Source organism: Pithys albifrons, chromosome 5 (genome assembly GCF_047495875.1).
Source record: "Pithys albifrons albifrons isolate INPA30051 chromosome 5, PitAlb_v1, whole genome shotgun sequence".
NCBI classification, from domain to species: Eukaryota; Metazoa; Chordata; class Aves; order Passeriformes; family Thamnophilidae; genus Pithys; species Pithys albifrons.
The window spans coordinates 43570912-43593821 of record NC_092462.1 but is presented as its reverse complement, the minus strand read 5'-3'; the positions used below and the strand labels follow the sequence as shown (position 1 = coordinate 43593821).

Genomic DNA, 22910 nt, shown 5'->3' with positions numbered 1-22910 from the left:
AAATCAACATAATATAACCTTGGTAAATATCTGAAGTATTATACAATGCCAGTTGTATAAACAGTTAACTACTAAGAGTTTGGGGTAAGGACAAAGTAGGGCTAAAATGTGGGTGAAAAAAATCAGAAACAATGAATGTTACAGTAAGTAAGTAATTAGTATTACTTACATAGCAGACTGGCCAGAGAAGAAAATGCAACAGGAGAGGTAAGGAAAAAATATTTATGATAAATAGGGAAAGGTAAAAGAAATCAGTTTGTACTGCTTAAAGTAGTTGAGTCAGTGCAAGATTGCTTTCTACTTCCTGGAAAGAAATTTTGCTCCCAAGATCTTGTTGAAAGCTTGGGCTTATGGAGGGAGTCTTCTGAGACTTTGATTTGTTATCCTGTGAGACTTTGGGGAGTGAATCACAGAATATGCTAAGCTGGAAAAGCTCATCAAATCCAGCTCCTGGCCCTGCACAGGACCATCCCCAAGAGTCACACCACGTGCCCAAGAATATCATCCAAAGACATCTCTTGACCCAGATAAAGAAAGTGGTCCAACTTGTCTTGTTCCTGAGGTTTCTGACCTTCTTACTGCAATCTTGCCTGGATTTAGGTAGTGGAAGTGTTACATTGACTTTTTCAAAAGGGAAACCAATGAAGGTGTGCCTCTGTGTCTGTCTTGCTGTTCCAGGTTCTTTCTCTGTCATTTCTGGAGTGTGTTGGAGTAATAACGGCTTAAGCATTTATCTAGTGATTCTAATAGATTTCTGTTCTCATAGCTTTTGATACTAATTTGTTTCAGATCTCTTCTGAGAGGGTAATAAAGAAATACGTCTCATTCTTTATTGGCTTTACAACTTAGTGATGCTTGATAAAATTTTTTTTTCATGATAAACACAACTCTTACACAGGTACTCGGAGCTGGAGAGAGTACAATACAGAATTATTCTGTTTATAACTTTTATAGTTCTTGAAACAGGTGCACATGGATATTTTAAAGAATTCGTGGTTATTTCAAGCCAACTTCTGCAGTTTACTTCCACATAGTTGGACATCAGCCATTTACAGTCTTGAGTGAGATGAGGGAGGAGAATTTTCTATTAGAAGTCAATGTCATGTACAAAGTAGAGAGCCAGAGTGAATGTTCATTACTCCAGATTAGTTCAGATCTAGTTTGCTGGCTTATAGCAGATATCACTGACATATTTCTTCTAGCATGTTACTTCATGGAGTTGTTCGTTGAACTTAATTCCTAAACCTTGTCTTGTGTTAGTAATTCCTAGACTTTTGATCTCATGGATTCTTAGCATTTTTCGGGAGTTTAAATTTATCTGCATTTATATTACTGTAAATAATTTTGAAACTTTCTGTATATAATCTAGATATGTAACTTCTAGTTTATTTTCAAATTTGAATTCTGAACTTAGCATCAAGTTTATTTGATAAACATTTGAACAGTCGTTAGTCTTACCACATCTCTATCTTGTTTCAGGGTTTCTTTATAATTGCTGCCATGGGAAGATACTGGACTATGCTGTTGCTGCTGATGCTGTTGATGCAGCATTTTGAAAACTGTGAAGGAAATCAAAGGCCACATCATGCTTCACCAATGCAATTTACCCAAGTACAGTATAATGCTACTGTGTATGAGAATTCTGCAGCCAAGACTTACGTTGGGCATCCAGTCAAAATGGGCATTTACATTACAGATCCATTATGGGACCTAAGATACAAAATTATTTCTGGCGACAATGAGAACTTGTTCAAAGCTGAAGAATATGTTCTTGGAAACTTTTGTTTTTTGAGAATACGGACCAAGGGAGGAAACACAGCTATCCTTAACAGAGAGGTGAGAGACCATTACATACTGACTGTTAAAGCAGTTGAAAAAAACACGAATGCTGAAACACGCACAAAGGTCAGGATACAGGTACTGGATACAAATGACTTGCGGCCTTTGTTTTCTCCAACATCTTACAGTGTTTCGTTGCCTGAAAACACAGCAATAAGGACCAGCATTGCAAGAGTCAGTGCAACAGATGCAGACATAGGAACAAATGGAGAGTTCTACTATAGCTTTAAAGAAAGAACAGATGTGTTTGCTATACATCCAACTAGTGGAGTGGTAGTTCTAACTGGTAGACTTGACTACTCAGACACCAAGCAGTATGAGATGGAAATTCTTGCAGTGGACCGTGGGCTGAAGCTATATGGAAGCAGTGGCATAAGCAGTATGGCAAAACTAACTGTTCATGTGGAGCAAGCAAATGAATACGCTCCTGTTATTACAGCTGTTCCACTGACTCCATCGGAATCAGACAGAGATCCAACATATGCAATTGTAACTGTAGAGGACAATGATCAGGGTTCAAATGGGGAAATAGCATCATTAAATATTGTTGCAGGAGATGCGCTCCAACAGTTCAAAACTGTGAGGTCTGTTCCAGGAGGTAAAGAATACAGAATAAAAGCCATTGGTCACATTGACTGGGAGAGTCACCCTTTTGGATATAACCTTACCCTTCAAGCTAAAGATAAAGGAAATCCCCCACAGTTTTCTTCTGTGAAGGTTGTTCATGTAACATCACCACAATTTAAGTCTGGTCCTGTCAGATTTGAAAAAGAGATATATAGAGCTGAAATAAGTGAATTTGCCCCTCCAAACACACCTGTGATAATGGTGAAAGCTGTGCCTACTTACCCACACTTAAGATACGCATTCAAAAACACACAGGGAAAAGTGAAATTCAATTTAAACACTCACACCGGCCTTATTACCACGTTAGAACCCATAAAAGCACAATATGCATCCCATTTTGAACTTGAAGTTGTGACGAGTGACAGAAGAGCTTCTGCAAAAGTACTAGTTAAGGTACTAGGCATGAACAGCAATTCTCCCGAATTTACTCAGACATCCTATAAAGCCTCCTTCGATGAAAATGTGTCAATAGGTACGAGTATCATGCGAGTAACCGCAAAAGACCCCGATGAAGGGGAAAATGGTTATGTGACTTATAGCATTGCAAACCTAAATCCTTTACCATTTGTAATTAACCATTTCAGTGGAATTATTAGTACCTCAGAAGACTTGGATTATGAATTGATGCCGAGAGTTTACAGTTTAAGGATTCGAGCTTCTGATTGGGGTATACCATATCGTCGAGAAGTTGAAGTTCCTGTTACTATTATTTTAAACAACTTGAATGACAATATACCTCTCTTTGAGAAAATAAATTGTGAGGGTATAATCCCCAGGGATCTTGGTGTTGGAGAACAAATAGCAACTGTATCTGCTATTGATGCTGATGAGCTCCAGTTGGTGAGATACCAAATAGAATCTGGAAATGAACTGGACTTATTTAGCCTAAATCCAAATTCTGGAGTACTTTCACTCAAACAGTCACTAATAGATGGCATAGGTGCTAAAATGTCTTTTTACAGTTTGAAAATTACAGCTACAGATGGAGAGAACTTTGCAGAACCATTGTATATCAACATAACTGTAGCTAATAGCCGCAAACCAGTCAACTTGCAATGTGAAGAAACTGGTGTTGCCAAAATGCTTGCAGAGAAGCTCTTACAAGCAAATAAATTGCACAGTCGTGGGGAAGTTGAGGATGTTTTCTTTGATACTCACTCTGTCAATGTGCATGCACCTCAGTTTAGAAGTACTCTCAGTAGCATTGAGATAAGAGAAGATCAGCCTGTGGGCTCTAGCATAATACTTATGAATGCTACTGATCCTGATACCGGCTTCAATGGAAAGCTAGTGTATGTTATTTCTGGAGGTAATGAAGACAGTAGTTTCATTGTTGATATGGAAAGCGGAATGCTGAAAATTTTATCTCCCCTTGACCGAGAACTAAAAGATAAATATGCTCTCAATATTACTGTATACGATCTTGGAATACCACAAAAGTCTGCCTGGGCCCTTTTAGATATAAAAATTTTGGATGCTAATGACAACCCACCAGAGTTCCTTCAAGACAGTTATTTTGTTGAAGTGAGTGAAAACAAAGAGCCAGACAGTGAAATAATTCAAGTAGAAGCTACTGATAAAGATTTGGGGGCTAATGGAGAGGTGAAATATTCTCTTCTTACAGATACAGACAAGTTTACTATTAATTCTGTGACAGGAGTTGTGAAAGTTGTAGGGGTTCTGGATCGTGAGGAACAGCACGTCTATTTCTTGAAAATCGAGGCTAGGGACCAACCTACTGAAGAACGTCAATTATTTTCAACAATTATTTTGAAAGTGTCTGTAGAAGATGTTAATGACAATCCTCCCAAGTTTATTCCTTCTAATTATCATGTTAAAATTCGAGAAGATCTTCCTGAGGGAACCATTATTACGTGGTTAGAAGCCTACGATCCTGATTTAGGCCAGTCAAGTCAAGTACGATACAGTCTTTTGGACAGTGGAGATGGCACCTTTGATGTTGACAAACTAAGTGGAGCAATACGTATTGTACAAAGACTGGATTATGAGAAGACACAACTTTATAATTTGACTGTGCGGGCCAAGGACAAAGGAAAACCCATTTCATTGTCCTCTACCTGTTTCGTCGAGGTTGAGATAGTTGATGTAAATGAAAACTTGCACCCTCCACGGTTCTCCATATTTGCAGATAAAGGCTTTATAAAAGAAGATGCCCCTATTGGCTCTTCAGTAATGACTGTATCAGCTTATGATGAAGATGCAGGACGAGATGGGGAAATAAGATATTCCATCAGAGATGGATCTGGTATAGGAGTTTTTCGAATAGATGAAGAAAAAGGTAAGATGACTTTCTGCCATTTTTGTCAGCTAAATAAAATCATACGCTAGGAAAGAGTTCAGCAAATCAGCATTGTCACAGTTGACATGTGTGTTGTTAGGACAAAAAGATATTGCCAAAAATGTATAGTTCTGTCACCACTAAGTGAAATTTTACATTTGATAGGTGATTTTCTTCTGTCCTCATTTCCATTCAGCTACCTAAAGCCATGCTTAGGTTTTAAAATATGTTACCTAGCAAAAGTAAGAATACTACTGATACAAAATGAAGGTTTGCCTTGTGTGAGCCCTACTGTCTCTGCTTTCTGCAGAGATTTTCATGCCTTTTAATCTCAAGTGAGATACCTCCTCTTTTACTGGAGGTACGCATGGGTGTGATAACGCCATACATGCTGGTTTTGTTAGTTGTCTTTCAGAGTTGTTACAGGTACCTGGAAGTTAGTAAGTAGTGTCTTCATCAAAAAGCTTCTGCCAAAGAAAGCATAGATGCAGCCTCAAAAAAATCTTGTCTAAGTGAAGCAGACTGAACTGTTGACTTACTTCAGTAATAATATGTAGATGGATGAGCAACTGGTGGGAGTTTTTCCATTGTCACATATTTCAAAGAAATATAGTTCTGTTTTCAATAAAATTTTAGTGCTGATTTTGATCATTTTGGTTGAATGTCTGTGTAGTTACCCTTTCATTTATACATTTGATAAAGGTAGAATATTGATATTGTGCTATTATCTAATCTTCTTAATATAAATTGAGGAAGAATTTGGTGCAAAATTCAGCTACAGGTTACACATAGGTAACTGACAACATATGTGATGAATGTTTTACAGAAAAAAAGACTTGTAACTGAGAATAAAAGTGACAATCATATGTGATTCATCCAGTAGCCCTTCTGTGTGTTCTATATGCTTCCCACAATTGTGAATGTGGGTAATACAGAGTCAGGAAATCACTCTTCAGGGTTCAGGTGAACAAACTGTTACTGACAGTATTTTTTCTTCTATAGAAAGTTAGTTATTAAATTGTGTAGTTTGTGGCCATAGAACCAGATCTACAGGTTGAAATGTAGCATTGCTTCTCTTAGCTTTGCTTTTAAAAAAGCACGTAGTTAAGGTTGTGGTACAAATTTTCTAAAACTGGAGAATTTAATACTTTCCAAGACCTCGTTGTTTCATTTTTAAATATTTGGTATTTTTGAAGAATGTTCATTTGTGTATCATTATGCCTTTCTTTTGACGTAAGTATATTCAAGTTCACTGTGTGTTGTAGTACCTTAGAAGTGACTAGTTGTCCCATAGAATGAGTTGGACTTTGGCAATATACTGTCCAAGTGATAGATAACAGTAGTGAGAATTAAAGAGTAAACAAATATTTTGATGCCAGTCTGTAGATGTGTACCTATTCATGGGTATGTACCTATTTATTAGGTATGCATATTTTTGTGATGCTATTAGCATGGCAGAATTAGTTTGTCTGCATGGTATGCCTCTTTACTCTTTTGGCAAAGGGATGGTTTGCTTGACTGATGAATTGGTGTGATCTTGAGTAAGTTGCTTTTTATCTGCTGGGTTTACAATGTTGGCAGAGCTTGGGGCAAAGCCAGCTTCTGTTTAATAATCTTGTCCAGGGCAGTGGCTCTGTGTTTTCAAGCTAGGGGAGAGGCATTGTTTGTATTCGTATCTGGTATCTAGTTTTTGCTGTTCTTTGGGAATGAAAGTAGAGGGATTTGGTGGGAATGAGATGGTTGTGAAGGGTTGCTAATTTTTAATCTTAATGAAAAAATTCCACTTATGTCACTGGCGTGGGGAAGAGAGTGTGTATTTATGTTCAGTACATGTGTTTTTTCCATCAAATGGTGATGTAAAGGAGCATGGGAAAGAACACAGAGTATAGACAATGTAACAGTGTAGCTTGAATTTTGTACCAAAACCTTTTTTGGTTGTGATGGGGTTTTTTGTGTTTTTTTTTTTCTTGTTGTGTTTTTTCTTCTTGTTTTTTAGAGTTTTTTTTAAGAAGCCCTCGGAATTGTTACTGAAGGCACTCATTATACTGCAGTGTGTGAATATTTGTCATGTTTTTCAAAATGGACTGGCCTTGTTACAGGGAGCAGACTAATAGTTAGCCAAGAAAGTGTGTTAAGGAATTTATGAAAGAGGAGATCTGTCAAACAACTCACTGACTTTCTCAGCTTGCAGTAGGACTCTTCTGACTTTACCCTTGAGATACATCTCGTCCTGCAAAGCATCATAGCACACTTTCAGTTCAAAGATGGATAAACCAGATTTAAGAAGTTATTTTGAGTCAACACTTAACTATTCAGTAGCTAAGGGGAATCCTTTTATCCCCTGCTTATAAGGAATTAAGAACAACAATCACATCTACAGAAGGACTAGGTGATGATGATCATAGAAGCATAAAATAGCTAGTTCCATGCATTGAACTCCTGTTGACTTTCAAATTGTCTTTTCCATGTTATTTTTTTTTAATTTTGCAGTTCAAAAGGTGGAAAATTATATTAGTGTTTGATATTTGTACCTGTAATTCTAGAATTTTTGCAAGAGAATTTAATAAATCTTTGCCATGAAGTCTTGACTACTATTTTCCAAGACCTACGTTCAGTTTAAGTCAGCAGGTTTTCATAGGTACGATTTTCTGCATTTGTGCCCAAACTGTTAAAAGTAAATCTCTTAACAGGGAGCCCTAAACATCAGTACTCCCAAACTCAGGAGTTGATTTGATTACTTAGTTTCCTCACTGCTCTCATGCTTTTCAAGAAGACACAGAGAAAAGTATATTAGGAGTGAATTTGGTAGTCAGTCATATTTTAGCTTCCTTATAAGTATTCTTTAGCCTGGAAAGGATGTCAGGCTGAAGAAAATGTCAGGAAAGGAGGAGAGGAAGATGATAGAAGTCTATAAAATGGCAATAGTTTCTGTATCACTGTCTGTTTTTTGCACTGCAAGAAATAGGGCACACACAGCTAAGAGGTTTTAAGGGAAGTATTTTTCCTTCTCTAAGCTAAAAGTGTAATAAAGTCATGAAACTCATTTCCTCAGGAAGTTATAGAGATTGAAAGTATAACTAAAGAAAATAAATGGTACTAATGAGATTATTTTGAAGTTCAGCCTCATGCTATCTCCAGCTCATAAATTGTTAACTGGAAGCCAAGTGGGTAAGAGAGGGAGATCAGAGGTCATCACTCAATATATGATTCAGAAGTATAACAGTGCATTGTGACTGTTACTGTACAGAGATAAACTTAAAATTACATAATAAATTGAGATTTTTTTTTTTGGAGTATTATTAACAGTATGAGAGGAAAAATGTTAAAATGAGATTTCTATGCTGTGAATTTATACAACAGAGCAATTTGTTTATCTTTTGTGTATGTGTTTCGGGAATTTAAGATAGCTTTTATGTGTGAGCTAGATTGAAGTCTGTAAACTGAGGTGATCAATTGGCTATTTAAATTGCCTATTAAAGCAGCTGTAAAATATTTTCTCAAAGAATTTGATAAAGAGTTGAGCAGATTGGTATGTATATTAATAATATAATGCATTTTATTGATGCAGATCCCAGTGTGCCACCAAAACCGCCCATGCACCATCTAAATCCCATTAGCACTGAGCAGTAAAAGTGAGATAACTCATGTCAATACCATGCTGTTACTTCCATTTAGAAAAACTCAAAGGAATGATAGAAGCAATTGCTGGAGAACCTGAAGCAGAAGCTTTGTGGGACTGAGGCAATATTGCTTCCTTGTCACAGTTTTCATTCCATCAGGAAAGAAGGGAAAAAGAGAATGTCTTTCTGTTTAACTTTTGATTGTCAGATACAAGGATGGAGCATTTCCATTAGATATTTACACTCCTTAAAGGTTAAACGAAAGATGGAAGCTCTAGTTTGTATTAGAAAGAACTTGTACTTCTTTCAATTGTATAGGTAGGTGAACAATGTCACTCAGTGGGCTGGATGTGACACTGTCATGGGAGCACCAATGTGTGGTAGGCAAGTTTCCATGCTGATTTTCAGCTGTACAAATGAGAACTGCTAGTAATTTTGCTCAGTATCTGGCCTTCTACAAAGAATTTTTGCCAAGCACATTGTTCTTTTCTTTGAGATATGAGGACTCCTAGCTTATTATTGAGAGCTCAATTTTTATCTTTTTTTCAAGGTTGTTTTCTTCTGGTTTTGGTTTTCTTTCTAGTTCTCAAAATTTAGATAACTGGGGGAGATAGACTTTGGGTGTGTAGATGCCATGGGATATTTAGCCTAAGAAAGATCTTGTTTATAGAAGATGGGGGCTCATCCTGGACGCTGATGTTTAGAAATGAAGGAAGGTTTAAGCAATTAATTCCAGGGTGTCCTGTTGTGTCTAATCAGTTGAATACTAGTTTGGTTGCATTTACAACCCTCGTAGATGCAGATGCTGGGTATTACATATAGGCCCTGCCCAATAAGGTTTCAAACGACAGTAAATTTTATAAAAGCATTATTATCAGAAATTTAGCAGCTAGTTCAATTTGTAAGGCTGCCAGCAGATGTTTTCTAAACTTCTGCAATTGAGGGTATTTCCCAGCACATAAACTAGTTCCAAAATGATGTTAAGGATAATATGGCAGTCTGAACTTCATGCATGATAACCTTATTACTTGTGTTTAAATCAGTAATACAGTTATCTGTTACCAGGAATCTTACTGTTCTTTTGTTAATCTGAGTTTAAGTTATTAGGCCATAAGTGTTACAGAATAACAGTAATTCTGCTTTAACAATAAGAACAAAGTTTAAGGTGATTAAACTAATTTGCTGACTTAAAAGGATGTAAGTATGACTGTGCTTTATTACATCAAAAGATCTGTCTAGCCTGAGACGCTGTCTCCAGTATATAGGCAGGGCACACACGTACTTCCTTCCAACACTTTCTCAGTCTTTGGTTATTTTCTGCGTGGGCAGTTTTCGAGTCACATGTGGTTTTATAACATTTAGCACATTTATCTTTCTTGTGCACTGGCACCTTCGAACCATGTAATTTTCAAGTATGACTTTGCTATTGTGGTAAGGAAAGATGATTTGTTTTAGTAAAGAATGTTAAAGGAGAGAATAAAAGAAAATGTTAACGGAGCCATTTATTGCATTATCTCTGTGTGCATAAAATACCATCAATACAACTTAATGGCTATAAGATGCTATTTTTAATATTACCAGCACTATTTCCAGCTGGGAAGACAGTAATCCATTAAGGAGAATGAATAGGATTTTGACTATGTAAAGCAACGTACTGAATTATACTCTTAAAAGGAACAAAGAATGGCTAACATGTTATAAGTATGTTAATATTTCTTTGTAGTAATCATGTAATTACATTAATTTAAATGCAGGATATGATTAAAATTTATGCATAAGGGATAGCTTCAGGTTCTGTTTCTTCAGTCATCTTTGGCTTTTGAGCTTTCAAATCATTCCACCACTCATAGTTCTTGAGTTTTAATATGAAGACAGGCATTAGCAAAGTTTAAATACTATGATTGTGAGTGGAGTAGAACACTTAACTGGATGATAGCTATTAAACCAGCGTGTTGTCTGGAACAGAAACCAACTGGCCTGTGTCCATGCCAACAACTCTCATACCTTTAGGCAGGGTGGCTGCACCCAGATTGTTGCGAATGATATCTACTGCAGTTCAACCCCTGCCCCGGTGTTCTTTGAAAAAGTGGTAGTTAGCACAAGCCAAAAGCAGTTTAACAGAATCTAGTTCTAAAGCCCAGGAATGTTTTCTGTTTGTTTGTTGTATGGACACAATCATAAACTACATGAAGATAGGGGAAGCATTTTTAATCAAAACTGAAATTAGTATGATTTGGTTTTAAGTTAATTGTAGTTAAGCAGCCTTACAAAGATGGGACTTTCTTCACACTGTTTCAGTGAATGATGCATCTTGAAATTGCTTCTTCCGTATACTTCGTTACCCTTTCTATATAAGTCATGGATATAAACACCAGGTTATAAAAAAATTTAGTTTTTCTCAGTTTAAATTAAAAAAAAAAAAGAAAAAGTAATAAAACCCCACCAAGAAGTTCCTAATGATTTCCATTTTTCTACTTCACAAGGTCCATGTTGGTGTTGACTTAGTGCTGTGTTTATTCTGAGTCCTTTCAGATCCATCAGGTTATAGGAGCCTATAGGTCACTGAAAACTATTAATAGGAAAAAAAAGAGAGGAACCAATCTTCTTTTAAGAAAAATATTAAACATTACATTAAAAATTATAATCGATTAGGTGATTTTGATAGTCAGGAAAGAATATTCCAAGTGGGTTTAGTATGATTGACTAAATCTTACAGTATCTTCACCTCACAGCCTAAGTTTGTTTACAAAAGCTGTGACAATGACATTTCCTGCTTGGCTCTTGGCTTCTGTCCACAGATGCAGTGGCATTGGCATGTAGGTTTTGCACTTTAAAATTCTTTATGTGTGAGTATTTTGACCAGTTAAAAATGAGGACTAAATAGGAAGAAGACTGTCACAGAACAGGGTCTTCTCATAAGATTTTCTTCTTGCAAAACACAGTAGTCTTTCCCACTACTTTTGAAGAGAGAGATGAATTAGGAGATTCTCTGTTTCTGCAGAATACTAAGTGGTTGCAGCTTTTTGCACAATAAATTTTTGCTGTACTACAGGTGTGGTCACGAATAAAGCTCAGAGCACAGACTAATCTCCCAGGTATCTAATTAGCTCTTCGGGCAATTTTTTTTCATCCTACCCTGAATTCTCTAACACAACATTACATTGTACTGAAGTTAATGATTTGCCATATAGGTATTGGAACTAACTTTCTTCAGTGGCTGAAGCATAAATGGTATTTAAGCTATTTAAGATTATTCTGATGTGGCTTGCAAAAAAAAAAAAAACCAAAAAAAAACAAACCCAAACCCAACCCAAACAAAAAAACTCCAACTAAAAAAAAAAACACCAAAGCACTCAACCCAGCAAAACCAAAACAATGAAAAAGAACCAGAGCAAAACAACTAAAACAAACAAAAAGAAAAACCCACAACAATTGCTAGGTTCTATAAACTCCAAGTTGGAGTTAAAACTCTTAAGCCTGTAAATGTTAATTTGGAAAGTTAATTGTTTAAATGAGGGGTTACATCAGCACTTCAGTTAAGAGCTAAAACTTGATTCTAATGTATGCTGGAGATTTGATTGACATTCTAGTCAGCAGACAGAAGTTTTTTCTTAACCAAAGGACTTACGCAGATTTTTCTTGGAGTCTGGAATTGGCTGGTCAATTGTCACAGTGATATACTGACATCTGGAACAGAATTTAGGGCCAAAACCTGTAATTCAAACAAAAACTCTTGAATTCACTGTTTCTTTGGAAAATAATACAGGGGCAAACATTGATTTGTTCAGATATTGTATAATTAAAGCTCTTGAAAAAAATTAAATACTTTCTGAGTTTGAGATGCATTTTTTATGTGTACCAATATAAAAGTGTAGGTTGGGTTGAGGTTTTTTGTGTTTCGAGAAATGCTAGGAACACATCTGTTCAAGAAATTTCACTTACCTATGCTAAATAATACTAAAAAATACAGCTGTTGTTATTCAGGAAACATGAAATAATTTAGGTCAGAGATGGAGAAATATTATTCCCGTAGCTTTCTCTGTGCGAATAGCTTAGTAAAAATAATACCATATTTTAAAAAAAGGTGGTGGAGCAAGTGAAGATTTCTTTGGTAGTTAAGTTTCCTAGAAAGATATTTTAATGCTGATATATGTTAAGTATTTTTCCTAGTGGCATATTTATTTTGGTTTTCCCTGGGCATTTCCTCCTCTTGATGTGGAATTGAGAAAGGTGAGCAACATGAGATAAACTTCGACTGGGAGACAAGATATACACATTTCAACTTTTCCACCAGCAGTCTTGTGAATCCTTTGTGGAAGAGTCTTTATCAAGCTTCTCCACAGCCACCAGAAGAAAGGTTTTGTTGTGACAATAAATAGTAAAGCCACTTACAGTGCAATGCCCACCCAAGCACAGTAACCTGGTTTTTTAAAGCATTTATCCCGTGTTTTTAGGACTTCCTCTTCCCAAGCATAGTTTTCAGTGATAGTCAAGCATGCAATACATGGAACAGAACTGAAATCCTGGTTTAATCAGCAAGATGAGAGAGACAGCTGTTTCTATGTGGGATGCTGAAATTGAGGAGGCATATCTGTGGTTGTTAATTACAGATATTAAGAGTCTTGTGTAGACTATTTCTTAAAAACAGTATTATTTTCTGATTTCTAGTTAAGGATACCCGGTGGGTTTCCATGTGTTCAGTATGACATTGAAAAGCAGAGTGAAGTTGACTCAGATGATGTATGGTATCATTCTGGTTTTAGGTCATTTTTCTTCAGTAGCAGGAATGCAAAATCATGCCATTGTGCAGTAAGAAATTAGTTATGTTAAAAAAAAAAAACCCTGTGCCTAAATCGAGTAGTATTTTGAGTTTTAAAAACATTTGCTTAAAATTTCATGCAATTGAAGTATATTTTCCACCAATTTGTTATGGTTTTAAAAATGAGGCATTTGGCACATAGGATGTCTTTTATGAGACAGTACAAATAGTCATAACAGCAGCTTACTAATAATGACTCTTATGTTCCTAGATTCTCTGTAGTATTAGGAGAAATTTAAAAATTCTTTTTTTATATATTAAGAAGTATAGACTCCGTTCAGTACAATTTGTGTCTGTTTAAAGAAATAAAGATAAGAGCCAGGCACTCACTGTTCATTAGACTGAGGACAAGTCCTAAATTTGCTGCTATCCACACAAAGCAGTCTAGAAAGCATTTTCCTGGAAGGTAACTTAACTTTTGGCTGTGAGTTACTTTGCTTGGTTGCTGGTGCCATAGACTGGCTGCCTGACACCTGAATTTAGACAAGTGCATTTGAGCACTCAAGTTCAGAAGATGTTACCTGGTTAACCTGTCAGGGGCCATCTGGTCTTGACTGCAGTTTGCAGCTTTGCACTACTGTACTGAGGGTGTGCTTATGTTCACTCTAAGGTCTGGAACTTATGGTGCTGCTGGGTTGACCTGTGGCATGATGCTGTTGCATTGGTGTTTCTTTTCAGGTGCAGTAAACTAAGCCTGGAATTTAGAACTAATGTTGAGTTTCAGTTTGGCAGAGCTTAAGGAGGCCTGGGTTTGGACTAGGGTCCTGAGCAGCCTGGAGCTAGGGCATTAGTTTTCTTTCTTAGGCTAGAAGGAAACTATGTAATTTGCATTTGTGACGGTGGTAACCCCCAAAGTGCTATTGGGTTGTTAATGTAGCTTTTAGAATGTGTCTTTGGAAAAAAGGTGAATTAGTTTTAGACAAACATACTCATCTTATGTTTTCTGTTAGTGGGGGATCTTCCACAGTAGATTGAGAGTTTTTGTAGGTATCCTGCTGAGAAAACCATCACCTTAGCTGCCAAATAGCGATCCCATACAAAAGCTGGGGCTCCTCTCCTCTATTGCAGGCATGCTGGAAGTAAGGGACTTGTTTTGTTGTGAAAGAGGCTGATTGGGTTACAACTTGGTTTGATGAAAACGGAGCTGCCTGAGGGCTGTGTGTCTGTAGGAGATGAACGGATCTGAGCCACATGGGGTCCCAAAGATTATCTTATAAACAGCAATCAGTTCAGGCAGCAGGATACATATTAAGGGCCTATTAACTTGCTTGGGTCTCTCTTTGAGTTGAAAAGTACTTATAAGCAGAGGAATAATAAAAGGGAAGGGTTGCCAAAAGCTATGGAAGGTCCATCTTGCTATATCACTGTTGGTACATCTGTTGAATTGGGGATTTATTTCCTACTAAGCATCTGCTGATCTTTTGAAGTAAATATTAAGGTCGAAGGAGGGGCGCTTGAAATGATTGCATAATGTTTATTCTTTTCTTTGAAGATTTTAGACTTTAATCATACAGCATTTGGACATATTTAACAAAGGACAAACCTATATGAGAATTTGGCAAACTTCCACAACTTATTACATGCAGTAGTTGAGCTTTAGAACTTGGATTTAAAAATACTTTGGACTTTGCTGACACTATACTTTGCAGGTCCATTTTGTAATCTGTGTATCATTCTTACTGCATCTGTGACTTCATTCTACTGGACATCTGAACGTGACCAAAAATGAATTTTCAATTCATCACTCTTCACATGGCTGAAGAAAAGAAAATTCCAAACATTTCAGTGCCATCAGAGTGGAATTTTGGGGAATACAGAACTGTCCAAAGAATCTAGCAACAGGACTGCAGCAGATAATTTTTCTATTTAGAACTGAGGTTTTCCAAACTCTTTGATCTCTATCCATGTTTCTAATAGCTGCTTCTATTTAATTTTGAATTAGTTGTGAAAAAGGTTAATCAGTATCTTCATGGTTCTTATAAGTAGTTGCATCATTTTGATAGGCATTAGGGTTAAAGAGCAAACTGCTGAGCTAGTGAATGTAAAATGACTTGACCTACTAGTAGTGGTGGTTGTTAATCGTTCTTTTGGCTCAGAATTCTGTGTCTTTGCAAACTTATCAGTGTGGTATCACTGATGCCAGAACTGAGTATCTATTTATATGACGGGGAAGGGTACACACAGAAAACTGGGTAATTGCACTGCTTTGTTGCCTGATCATCTCTCTGAAATAATCCTTACTGACATGAATCACTTAGAAAATCTGCATGTTTTTTTAAATCAGTCATTTTAGATGTTTATACAAAATGCAGGTTTTTATTTTGCTGATGCAAAAAGCTTGAAAACATCTCTATACTCAAGAAAGTGATCCTGTGTTTTGGCTTTGAAATTACTGAGCATAGTACACTTACTTGTATTTTGTACATGATATAAGGATTAAAAGATTATTCTATTAAAATTTCAAAACACAAGAAGCATGGATACAGATTAGTCTTCTGATTTTGCTATTACTGGTAATGTACATGAGTATTACAGAACTGCTCCAGTCATGTGGGTAAAAGAATGAAGATATTGGCAACATAATGTTCTAAAAGTGAATACAGAGTGAATGAATATTGTGGTAAAAATTGATACAGACTTCTCATATGCATTGTATTTATGAGGGAGAGGGAGTTTGGTAGTTCAGCTAGAAAGACTGTCAGTGCAAAGAAGTTTATGGTGGAATTACAGGTTATCGAATTATGTATGTGATCTTTAATGTTGGTGCCTTGTCCTCTCCATTTCTCCAAAGCTGTGAGAGTGACATGCATAGCTCTTTCCAAGAGACTACATCTCCATTCTACAGAGGGTTTACAGTTTTTTTTTTTAAGTCTGCCTCCCTTCTTTGCCTGTAGATTTGCCCTGACAGGGTATATCCTGTCTCTATGAAAATTAAAGATTGCTGTCTAATGATAAGGGTTTAATCTGCAACGAATCAGACATGTGGAAACTTCTGTCTGTGGAATTTACTGTTTGATTTGACAGGAATGCCCTTGCTGTGCCCTTCCTGTAATGAAAGCAAGGTAGAGTGAATCAAAGTGATTCTAGATAAGATTGGAATGTGTGCATTGGTTATGCCTCTATTATATATGCTATTGCAATTCTGGTTATATGAGTTATTTTATTATCCAAGAGATTAACAGCATAGTTCATCTTCTTGAAAGATACCTCCTTCCTTCTGTTGTAGTTGAAAGTGCTAGTTTTTTATTGCTTAAATTCCTGAGTTAATTACTTAGGTTTGAACATGGAAAGTCTTGCTTACAAAAGCAAATATTGTCAGCTAAATATTGAATGTGCTATGATACTACATCTTTTTGTTACTGTAAATAATTTTACATTATTCACTGTATCTTCTGTCTAACAGAATTTTTTGGTGTACCACTGTGAGGAAAAGCTGTTTCTCTCCATGTCTTTATTTCACGAACAGTTAATGATTAACAAATGTCCAGCTGCCTGTGCAAGGAATGTTAATTACTTTGGGAGGGGGGAAGGAAAGATGACTATGCCTTTGCATAAGAAGTCTGGAATGATAGTTCACTTTGAAGGTAGTTTGAATTTTACCATACCAATCTTAGCAGATTAATCAGAAATGGTAAATTTACTTGTGCCTTTCTTTGATGTTTGGTTATACGTATGTGGTTTCTACCTGTGCTCCTAGCTAGTACAGTAATATTTTGGATTTCCTGTGTTTGCCCAGAGCATTTTAAAATAAAAAAAGATGAAAGAAGAGATGGCAATTTGTTAATAAGTGGATTATTTTGTGTATGGATATAGGCAAAACATGGCTAAAAAAAAAAAGTGATAAAAATCTACGCAGTTCATAGTCCCCACTATTTCACACCATTTCTGATGAGATTTCTGAATGAGGACTTGTCTGTTGAGTACAGAAACCACAGACCAGGAACTGTGCTTGTAAATATTTAAAAAAAAACCCAAAACCAAAAAAATAGAACTTGCACTTTTCAATTAGCTGTTTGCTTGCTAAAAATGTGATAACTGAATGGTGAAATTTGGTAGTGAAATTTTGGACTGACTTTAATTTTTGCAGATATACAGACCAGGTAGAGGAGGAAAGTGTGAGAAGGTTCAAAAATTGTTAGTAGAAGATGAGTCATAAAAGTGTCATTGACTCAAGTGACACATTAGTTTTGATGTACATTGTTTAATAAGAAGGTACGGGAGTGATGATTAGAGTGAGAGCAAGATTACTGTAGATTATTTGGATTAAATGTTTGAGTGAATGTTGATCCAGCATGGAGTAAGAAATACATACGCGATACTAATTCTGTAATTCTAGGGGTAATAAAAAAATCCTTTGGAAACTGAGTCATTCAGTCTAGTCAAACAGGAGAATGGCCAGCATTTGAGAATACTTTTTTGACAACAGTTGTGCACAAATAGTTAAGGCGGTCACCTGGTGCAAGTCAATCTAGTCACTGCAGATTCTAAATTTCTTAAACAAGGGAAAAATCTTCAGTGGTTCAGCAGCAAACTGCATTGTGTGCCTAAATGGTCTACTGCTTACCTACAATATTGTATTGTTCTTTCATTTGTACTAAGTGTACTAGTTAGACAGTTGATCTGCATTTATTATGGCTCCATGAAAAATAGTTTTATGGGGAGTTATTCACATCACCCATTTTCTTTGGTATTGTTATGAAGGCTGAAGTTATCTTCAGCAAAAAACTTTCTATGGAGAATAATTACTAGGTTTTCTAATGGCAACTATCAGAGAGTCTCTGTGGTCTGTTCGTCCAATGTTTGCAGATTCTACTAGTAAGCAATAAAGTCAATTAAGTTTGTAGATTTTTCTATTTCTTAACTGTTAACTTGCATTCATTTCTGCTACCTTTAGTAACTTTTTCTTCCAGAGAGTGTTGATTAAAACTGTATAGGCAGTTATTCATTATTTATGTGATAAAGACAGAACCATTTCCCAACAAGCACACAGGGCCCTTATAAATAAATATACTTGACATCTGGTAAGTAATTTCTAGTTTTCTAGTTACAAGTTTCCTTTTTAGATATTAAGTATTGATTCTTCAGTGTGCATGCAAGAATTTGCTTACAAATGGAGGATTTCTCATTTACTTGATACAATAATCATAACCAAAGAGAATGAACATAATTTTGTAGTACCAAAATTCTTTGTCTTCATGATTCCCCTATCTTGCTGTTTTTGCTCAAAGACAGACATGTTCAGACATTTTCTTCTGTATGGCCTTGTGTTTCATTTGATTCATATGCAAAGGCTAATAAGGCTAATAAAAAATTAGTATATAACAGGTACTGACTGATCAGTGTAGAATCCCCCCTGGATATGTGAGTAGAAATAAAGTCTGAATAAATAAATGGATACTTTGTAAGTTAATAAATCTGACTTTGTCAGAACAAGGATAAAAATGTCTTTTTATGTCACTGGATCCCAGATGCTTTAATCTCATGATTTTTTCAATTTGCTTTGTTCTCCTAGCACTCACATGCCCACAGGTACACCAGCTCTTCTTTGTACACAGAAATCTGCTTGGGAAGCAGCATTTCTGTTGGTAGTAATTAAGTGCCATTGTGTATATAGTTACGTGGTGTAGTAATGTGAACTGCAGTAATAGTTTGATTTCCAGTATTTCTCAACATGCTGCCAGCCTTTTGATGGGTGTCAGTATCTTTTCTTGCTCAGAGCTGGTCTGGAAATGGTCAATGTTAACCAGCAGTTTCTACAACTGAAAACAATGTGGAGACAGAAAGCTGGAACCAGAACTGCAGCAGTCTGAAGCACAAGCACAAATAAATAACATGCACGTGCTAACTGACAGTGTTTTCTGTGTGCATTAGTCATGAGCCAGTGCTGCCGTGAAACACAGCTGTAACTGCTTTTTAGTGAAGGGTAGGTCTGCTCTCTTGGACTTGCTGGGCCTTCAGTGCCTCTTTTGTGGAGGTAATTCAAGGTAGGCTGCTGTTGTTCTAATTGCCAGCAAAACATCTGAGAGAAATACTGTGTATGCAGGAAAAAGATTCTTGGGATGTATGGAGCGGTTTTCCTTATTTAAGATGGTCATTAAACCTCAAAATTTACAGAAAAAAACCCCTGTGAACTGTAAAGTTTAGAGTTTAAAGTATACTTGTTGCTGAACTGTCCAGGTTTTAATAGTTTACAAAGGTCTAAACAGCTTGATCCTTCTGGATCAACAAACCAGTTTCTGAACAATTAAATGTGTTGCTCTTGTGCATAATTGGCTTCCCATGTGTCTCATTATTTTCCTTGTAGCCTCTTCTTCTGCCTAAGGGGGACCTAGGTTAATCTGTCAGCTCCAGTTAGTTTTGAAATTCCTGGGGCCATTTGCAGAGGAATTTCCCCTTCAGAGGCTCCCCATTTCCCAGCTAAATTATTAGAGTGGTAATATTACCACATCCATTGTCAACAGTTCCTTAATATTAAGAACACTGGTAGTGAAGTTAGAGGGATTTTGCAGGGTTGAAGCCAGAGTTCTGAAGAGCATGTATGAGTTCATTTGTGTGTTTATATAAGAAATGCTTATAAACTTTACCACAGGACTTAGAAATTAAACCTTTGCAGTTTTTATACAAAGGCAGGTACAAATTCATTCCAAAAATTTGATTAAATACATTTTTCTTCGTCTTTGATGTTCATAAGTAAACAAACAGTAGACCTGTAGAAGCCTTCACTTGTTTCTTAATTAGCTACAGATGTTCTCCGTTGGTCATGAAGGTAACTGAGTAGCTAACAATATTATCCTAAAGTATTTTGCTTAAACATACTTTCTTTTTCTTATTTTATAATATTGTGCAGTTGTATTTTTTGGGACTGATAGAAACTGGCCGTGTCTTTACCTGAAGACAAAAAATGTCCTGAATAAAGAGACTTGCATCACATCCTGCAAACCTTGCTCATGTAACACAGTGGGAGAAGCTTTTGTGGGTACTGAGAGCCCACATGCTTGGCTGAGAATCTGCTGGGAGTTTGTTCCATTTTCACTAATATTTTATAAATATTCTGTAATGTTGATGTAGTAGTTCAGTCATGTTTTTTTCAGCAAGCTTTCTCTAAAATCATGAATGACTGCTCATGCTGACAGCAAAGCTTGTTTTATTTGCTTTCTCTTCAAGAAACATAGATCATATATGGTTGTATTACAATAATTTTTCCTATTGACATATGAGTTAACATTTCATTTTCCTAATGTGTACTCATCAGGGGGTTTTTATGTCTCTCCATATCGAGTTTTAGCAACATGGTACTGTTCCTCTGTATAGCAATTATAGAGCCTGTCCAAAAGCTTGACATACAAGCAGCCTAGCTGACAGAAATAAGCTGGAGCTATTAAAATAACCATAAATGAGGCTGACAATGGGAGCTGTCTGCCATTGTCCCAAAAGATTTTTTGAACTGGAAATAATCAGTTGAGTTCTAAGGCAACCCCATCAGGGATCTTCTAATTGGGAAAATTCCCCCTCGACAACCCCCAGCTTCCTGAAAGGAAGTTCACAGTCTTTGTGGACCTTAGCAGATTTATTGCTTGTAGCTTAGACTATCTAGTAGCAAATCAAAATTTTCTGGGCATAATATTTTATGTAGACAATTTTAGGAACATATTTTCAGAACTTTTTCCTTTTATGTATGGTCTAACCACTGTGTTTTCCATTCACTTTTCTTGGTTTTTGTACAAATATGTAGAAAGCCATGTGGGAGAAACTGAAAGTTGAAATGTTTCTGCATCTGATTACTTCAATTCTTTCTTTTCCTCCTTTTCTATTCTACTTTCCCCATTTAATTAAGATGTGAAAAATCTGTTTTCTCAATGTGTTAAATGCTGTCTATGTTTTGTAGAGAGCTTTAACTATGCACGTCTTTAGGTCTTTGTACTGTCTCCAGATGCTTATTTAAGGCAGAGCTGCTCTTAACTGTTGAACATTCTGTATTTCTTCAAATCTTTGTGTACCTGATGTATAAGCTGCATGTAGCAGAGACCAATAGTGACTCTATGGTTCATATGCTCTGTTAAGGGTGGGTTCTGTGTGCTCTAGAAACCAGGTATGCGCTGGAGTGATATTTTTCCCCTTCCGCCTCGCAGAACTTGCAATAAGTGGTCCCTGGAAAGAGAGCAAGCAGTGGTGGACTTAACATGTTTGAAAGTCTTACAACTGCTACAGTGCCAACAACTTGCTGGTACTGGTAGTGATTTTACTTGAAACTTTCTAAGCCTTGAATTAGAAAATGAGCAATTTCTATTTAACAGTCCTGGCTAAGCGTTAATACTCAGCTGGTAGTACAACACGTAACTTGAAATGTGTATAGTTTCTATTTCAAAGAGCTATAAATGAGATTTAATTAAATTTTCTGCAATCTGCCTTTATAGATGTTGACAAAGGACTTGCAATTCCAATATGATACTTTCAGCTTAAGTATTATTTTCATAGCTTTTCCTGAGTGATATTTTTCTGTGCATTCTCTGAAGCCAAAATTGTGAATATTTTCATTGACGTTCTTATAAAGAAGAAATGTTTTATATATATATAAAGTGGATTTAAACCACTTCATAGAAACTTACTGAATATTAAATGTGTAAAATCTGTAAAATATACGTGACAAGCTGTAACTATTGAAGGCAGGTTTTCACTGACAACATTAGATGGTATTGCTAAAAGACTCTAGGGGTGCATGTGAAAATCTTAACTCCATAGCTGCAAATATAATTTGTTGCTGAATCTTTCAACACTAGTTGTGTTTTTGTGGGGTGTCATTTAGTTTACTTTTGCTTTTCTTTTTTCTTGCCTTTTTTTGTGTTTATGTTTTTTTGGTTTTGTTTTGTTTTGTTTCTAAGATTAAAGTACAGTTAACCAGGATGCATGTAAGAGGTAAAGCCACCAAATTATTTAAAAAATAATTAGAATGTGTTAATTTAAGATTCAGCTTAGGTGAAATAGTAGAATTATTGAGTGGTTAAAAAGTTAAAATGAAACTCTTTCAAACAAGATTGAATCATTAGTTATGCACTTTCAGGTTCCTCAGACGTGCAAACAAGTCACTTGAATTCTTCAGGGTATGCAAGATGCAGTATCGATGGGTTGTTGCTTGGTTACAGTCTTTCTAGTTGTGCCTAGTTAATGCTTCTGGAGGAGAGGAGAGAGAAAAGCAGTGAACATCTCTTGTTCATGTATGATTCAACAGCAGGCAATAGTTGATAAAACTTTCTGCTTTTCTTCAGGGCTGCAACCAAGGATTGTTTCTATTCTGAGACGGTACAGTTTAGTCTGTGTGAATTTTGAGATATAAGAGGTCTGATATGTGAGTAGTTTGCATTGTGGGTGGTGAGCTTTAAATTGCTATGGAGCTGAAGAGCAAATCATATTTTCTCTGGGTGGCTTTTTGACTTTGTTCCACAGAGGCATAATCACATAATGCTTCCTGTTCAAAGTGCATGTGATAAAAGTAAGGCTAGCACTTTGCCAGATCAGTTTATTTGTCAAGAATATAACTTCTTTTAAAAACCAGATTGTATGTACTTTTTAAAAAAATCCACATTGCCTGCCACACATCTTTAATATTTCAGGAGTTAGAGTGCAGTGCCTCTCTTGGCATTCTGGTGTGTTTATAGAGTGGATGAACTGACATTCCAATCCTTCTTTAGCAGACTGTTTCAAGTAGTTG

At 36.2% G+C, this 22910-nt stretch overlaps 1 protein-coding gene across 4 annotated transcripts in view; it reads left to right on the top strand.

Annotated features, from left to right (window-relative positions):
• The window catches only part of FAT1 (FAT atypical cadherin 1), a 100302-nt gene that overhangs the window by 5656 nt on the left and 71736 nt on the right, over nucleotides 1-22910 (top strand). For all 4 annotated transcript variants that reach the window (XM_071556363.1, XM_071556362.1, XM_071556361.1 and 1 more), the window contains exon 2: nucleotides 1480-4765. In XM_071556363.1, coding sequence (XP_071412464.1) covers nucleotides 1501-4765 — 3265 coding nt within the window. In that variant the 5' untranslated portion in view covers nucleotides 1480-1500. The remainder of the gene's footprint in view (nucleotides 1-1479; nucleotides 4766-22910) is intronic.